This window comes from Egretta garzetta, unplaced genomic scaffold, assembly GCF_000687185.1.
Source record: "Egretta garzetta isolate BGI_Z169 unplaced genomic scaffold, ASM68718v1 scaffold14, whole genome shotgun sequence".
In the NCBI taxonomy this organism is placed as follows: domain Eukaryota; kingdom Metazoa; phylum Chordata; class Aves; order Pelecaniformes; family Ardeidae; genus Egretta; species Egretta garzetta.
This window is the reverse complement of record NW_009259588.1, coordinates 2,615,080-2,620,269: the sequence shown is the minus strand read 5'-3', so window position 1 is coordinate 2,620,269 and position 5,190 is coordinate 2,615,080. Positions and strand designations below refer to the sequence as shown.

The window sequence follows — 5,190 nt, the reverse complement described above, 5'->3', positions numbered from 1 at the left end:
CTCTCTTCAGTGAGCAGATTGGTGCTGTTATGGCATCCCATCTTCTTCATTTTTAATTATCCATATTTAAGTACAGGACATACACAGTTTCAATCTGTCTAGGACTTATTTTGCCTCTGTTTCTCATGGCTATGCTTGTTGTACCAATGCTTAGTCCTGCACTTCAAAAGCTCAGGCAAAAACATTAAAAAAGCCTTACCTGGCAGTTTGGAAAGTTCCTAAGGTTGCAAACTCTAGTTAACTGACAGAAGCAGTCTGGATGAGAGGCAATGTGAGGGATGCTGGCTTTTGTTACCTGGTATATCCTGCTTTTTTTCAGTCTCTATGGAAACACAGTAGCAGGCTAGTGTGAAAGATGGGGAGCGGGCAGCCTGGGAGGGAATGTTCTCTGCAGCACCTTTAGGCTGTGCTGCGCTGCGCCAAGATGCTGGGTGCCTTGGGTTCACCTGAGCTGAGTCACCATGTGCAACTCTACCAGGCTCATTTCTTGGTTTGGAAAAAAAGTGAAGGAAAGGTCTTTCCTGGGCTGCTTTTCTTTGTGTCATCTGGAGAGTTTGTAGCCAGCTTTTCTCTCCTGCCATATCGATAATGATCCACTTTGCATGAAACCTCTCATTACAGGTAGGAAGGATGAGCGCCTATGCTGACATCTGCGGGTCCAAGCATGCACAGGGCAGCACCGAGGGAGGGTACCAACGCTACGGAGTTCGGTCCTACCTGCATCAGTTTTATGAGGACTGCACAGCTTCAATTTGGGAGTATGAGGATGATTTTCAGATCCAGAGATCGCCTAGCAGGTGGAACTCTACATTCTGGAAGGTACTGCCCATTGCTGTTTACTGGAGAGAGAAACTCGCATTTCAAGACTTTCCCATGTAACTAATGGCTTTAGGTATTCATCCAGAAAGGCCTTCTGTTGCTCACTTTTCCACGAGATAACTGAATAACCATCTGTCTGAAAGCAGGGTGCTCTTACCAAGATACATCAGCTTCCGAGGGAGTTCTGGGGTCTTTGGATCCTCTAGTTTCTCTGTCACAAGGAGCCACATCACTGAAACATCAAAGTCTTGTCTGGGAAACCCCACCCCTAGCATGTAGTTTACCTCTGCTCTGCACCCACAGTAGTCTTGCCAGATTATTGGGAGTAGGGCTGGTAGGTTAACAGCAGTAACTATGGGACTGTGTGACCTAGGGATCAAGCAAACAGCAAGATCTCCGTTAAGGTCAGGGAGCCTGACAGAATGGGAGAACACCAGAGGTTGGAAGGGGCCTGTGAGGCCACCTAATCCAATGCCTCTGCTTTGACAGTAGGGCCATTCTGTGAGAACTAAATGTTGTACTTACATACTTGAAATGTGCTAGAAGTATTCTGTGATCTCTTCTTGGCAATAGCAACTTCCTTCTAATCCCTGCAGAGGAATGACATTTCGTGGAGTAAAAGCAAGGACATGAGACAGGCTATCGGTGGGGACTGAACTGTTGGTGCTAACCACCACCTTAAGCTAAAGAAATAATCAGTCGCACAGCACTGGGGTTAAACTGTGATCCTCTTCTGTGATGGGGCCTTTGGACGTGAAATGCTATTTAGATGTTTAGATGCATACTCTATTGTTTCCAGAGATGTCAGTACTGCGTTATATAAATATGAGTTGTAAAAAGACAGGTTTCTCCATGTGTTCTAGTAGGGCCACATATGACCTGAAAGAAAAATATCAGCCTTCTCCTAGAAGAGAGAACTGTACCTGCAAGACACTGAAAGCTAAATGCCTCCTAGGACCACTTACCAACTAAAAACTGGAAAGGCATATTAATTTTTTGTTTGTTTGTTTGCTTGTTTTCCAGGTCGGACTCATCTCTGGGACGGCTTTTATGCTGATAGGTTTAACGGTTCTTGTAGTGGGTTTTATTGTGCCACCGAAAATCGAAGCTCTCGGGAAAGATGATTTTGTGGTGGTGGATACCCGTGCCATTCAGTTTAATGGGTCCCTTGATATATGCAAGCTGGCGGGAGCAATCTTGTTTTGCGTCGGAGGGTCCACCGTGGCGGCGTGTCTGCTGATGTCTGCTTTTGCTAAAAGTTACTCCAAAGAAGAAAAGTACCTCCAGCAAAGATTTAAAGAGAGAATAGCCGATATAAAAGCCCATGCAAACCCAGTCACAAAAGCGCCAGCACCGGGAGAATCAAAGATACCCGTCACTTTGTCCAAAGTTCAAAACGTCCAACCTTTATCTGAAACCTGACCCTTTCCCTAGGTTTTGTTTCTCACTTGTAGATCACTTTAACTAGAAAATACCAGCTGTTGTTGGCATACGTGCTAGTCAATTACATCGAGTGCTCTGCTGTACAAACACACAGCTGATGGGGAAGCTGCTCCAATACAAATCTAGGATTGGGAAAAGGGAAATTATGTGATTAGACCTGTGACCAATATATTCGATGTATTTGAACATTTTAATCTGTGTTGAACCAATAAGTCCCTGCAACAACGGTGAGGTGTTTAGCTTATCAGATCGCATCCCTGGAAAACACAGGGTGCGTTTACGACAGCTGTACCAGGAACGCCCTACATCCCACTGTTTAGATGAGTTGGCTTTTTGTTTAATTTCCTTCTTGCCTTTAAAATACGGTTTAGTCTTACTTTCACTGTCTGGTTCTGCTGTCTGGGAAGCCAAGATTCTGCCCTTGTAATTTGCACTTGTCCTCCTGTCCCATGCTACAGCCAGTATCAAAGTAATACGGCACAGGTAAAACATACGTGACAACGAGTGCCCTTAATTTGATCCTGGCACACGTTGCTTCCCAGCAACGTTATGTTCTGGGAAAAGCAAGTTCTATGTGATCCCGAGTTACAACTGCCCTGTGCAAAACTGCCACTTTTGTCTTGGTCATTGCCAAATTAACAAAAAATACAAAATAAAGAATGCATATGGGAGGAGGAACATACTTGTGTATCTTTGGTTTGATTTTTTTTTTTTTTTTTCACTATATTGTATCATGTTTGACGATTATACAAAATGTTTCAGTTTTGGCTGGGTATGGATTACTAAATGTGGTTTGATATGCCCAGGCCCCATGTTCTGTCAGTACATTAATGCCATGTTAGATGACCTTGACATGCTTATCTAAAGACATTTTGAAATGCTGTTTATATTTTTATAGAGGATAGAAAAAGTTATGCTTAACCAGATACATTTGTGTAAATGCTTACCTGAAGACTTGTCCTTTCACGGAAGACCCTTAATTATTTTCCCACCCAGGGCAATTATTTCACTGTCTTAATCTATGGATTTAAATTAAACTGTAAAAAAAAAAAAAAAAAAGATGTGACGTTTGTACTCTCTGACAATATGTGCCACCTTATAGTTCTGTCTATTTTTTGAATGGATTGAATAAAATTCTAGGCGTGAGCCAACCATAGATTTTGTGAAAAGTCTCTTTCTAATCAAACATGTTTCTCTATAAATCTTATACTTCAGTTTGAAAGGAGAAAACGGCAGTCAAAACTGACCGGTCTCTTATTGCAGTCTGTGTTTTCAGTGTTCATAGGTGGGGATGTCACTTTGGTGGTGAATAAAAAAAAAGATTCCAGCACACTAATGACAGGTACATGGTAACAGCCCTGCTCCTTCCCTTCCACATTTTGTGGTCCACAACTTAAATCAGAGCATAGGTGTTTGGAAGTTTCAGCTGAATCTGCAATAAATATCGTGGCTGACAACAGCATTGGAAATAAGATTTTCTTCTGAAAAGAAGGTCCCTATCTTAGCAACGCAATTGCAAACATCAGCACTGAAAAGCTGGACAGCAGGAGCTCGCCACGTGCGTGTGATCACAGAGAATGAAGAGAAGTAGCTTCTGGTGCATCCAACAATTCACTGGCACCCATATATTAGAAGTGCAAAAGCACATTGCACCCAATGCTTACAAATAATATTGTAATCTTGGGGGGAGAAGCAGATGAAGCGGTGCTAAAGAGGAAAAGATGGGAGGACGGGTACGGCAAGGAGCCATGTGTTATTTATGAGGGCAGCCAGCAAGAACAGGGATGACGGGCAGCTGTTCCTCACAAGGCACGCGGCAGCACTGGGACACAGGGACAGGCAGTCGCTGCTGCCCTTCCTTTGCTATTCCAGGCAGAGAGGGTCCTCTGTGCTTTCTTTTCAGGTTGGGAGGAATTTTGTTTACTGCTGTTAGCTGTCACTGCTGTCGGGCTATCAGTGCAAGGGCAGCAGAGAGTCAAGCCGTCCTGACCTTTTCAGTAGAGAGGTTTTAATTAAAAATTGTGCATGGAGGAAATGTGACATTTGAAGTTTTACAGTGAAGTTCACTGAAGGAAATGAAAGTGAGGGCTCCTGCAGCTATTACCGAGTCCCTTCTCTCCCCCTACCTTTTGTTAACGCTGTGCTGGAAGTCTGACTGAAAATCCAGCTGGAAAAGTAAGCACAGGCTGGGCTTGCTTACCCCAAGAAGCTATGTGGGTATACAGCTTTCCTGAAAGCACACCCTGCGTGTAGGTACACACGTGCAAGCGTTGCTAGATTTTTGTCCAGCAGACAGCTGACCCGACAGGCAATGGATAGAGCTGATACAAGCTCCAGGCATTCGGTTTTCACCATGCACTGCTGCTGCAGAACTGAACGTGCTTTGACAGTAGGAGAGAGGGTGAGTCACGCATGGCATTACCCAGGTGTTAGGGAAAAAAGAAAAACCCTCGAGGATCTTACTGAAGCTTACTGGGGTAGGAAATACGTTTGGGATTTAGCAGCAGCAGCAAAGCTGGTAATGCTGTCATGGCTAACGTTGCCGTGCACATTTCACCTCAGTAAACCCTTGTTTCAGTCACTTAGAGCTTTTCCAGAATTGAGACCTCCCGAGGCTGCAATCCTTCACAGCAGAGGATCAGCGCCACGTAGGGCTTTTGTAGAAATACTGAGCAGAAAATTACTCTGCTCCCATTAAGAAGCCACATCCTGGAAAGTCTAACACACATGACAAACATTTTCAAGATCCATTTCCTTGTAATATTTTAACACATTCATCCTTCGGTGCAGGAACTGAAGCATCAGCAAAAGAGCAGTGGAGATGTGCTTTTTGCTGTTCTCATGGAAAACGCCTGCCGTATAGCCTCCAGCGTAGGAGCAGTGAGGGGCAGCCAAGCTCTCTGGGAACTTTACAGTGAGGCAGAGGGC

The 5,190-nt window shown here is 44.3% G+C and overlaps 1 protein-coding gene across 1 annotated transcript; it reads left to right on the top strand.

Moving 5' to 3' along the window:
* The first annotated feature begins 627 nt into the window (after positions 1 to 627).
* Positions 628 to 2,932, top strand: NRSN1 (neurensin 1). Its single transcript, XM_009637931.2, has 2 exons — positions 628 to 819; positions 1,843 to 2,932. The coding sequence occupies exons 1-2, from the start codon at positions 631 to 633 to the stop codon at positions 2,239 to 2,241; spliced, it is 588 nt and encodes a 195-aa protein (XP_009636226.1). The 5' UTR covers positions 628 to 630; the 3' UTR covers positions 2,242 to 2,932.
* Positions 2,933 to 5,190: the final 2,258 nt, after the last annotated feature.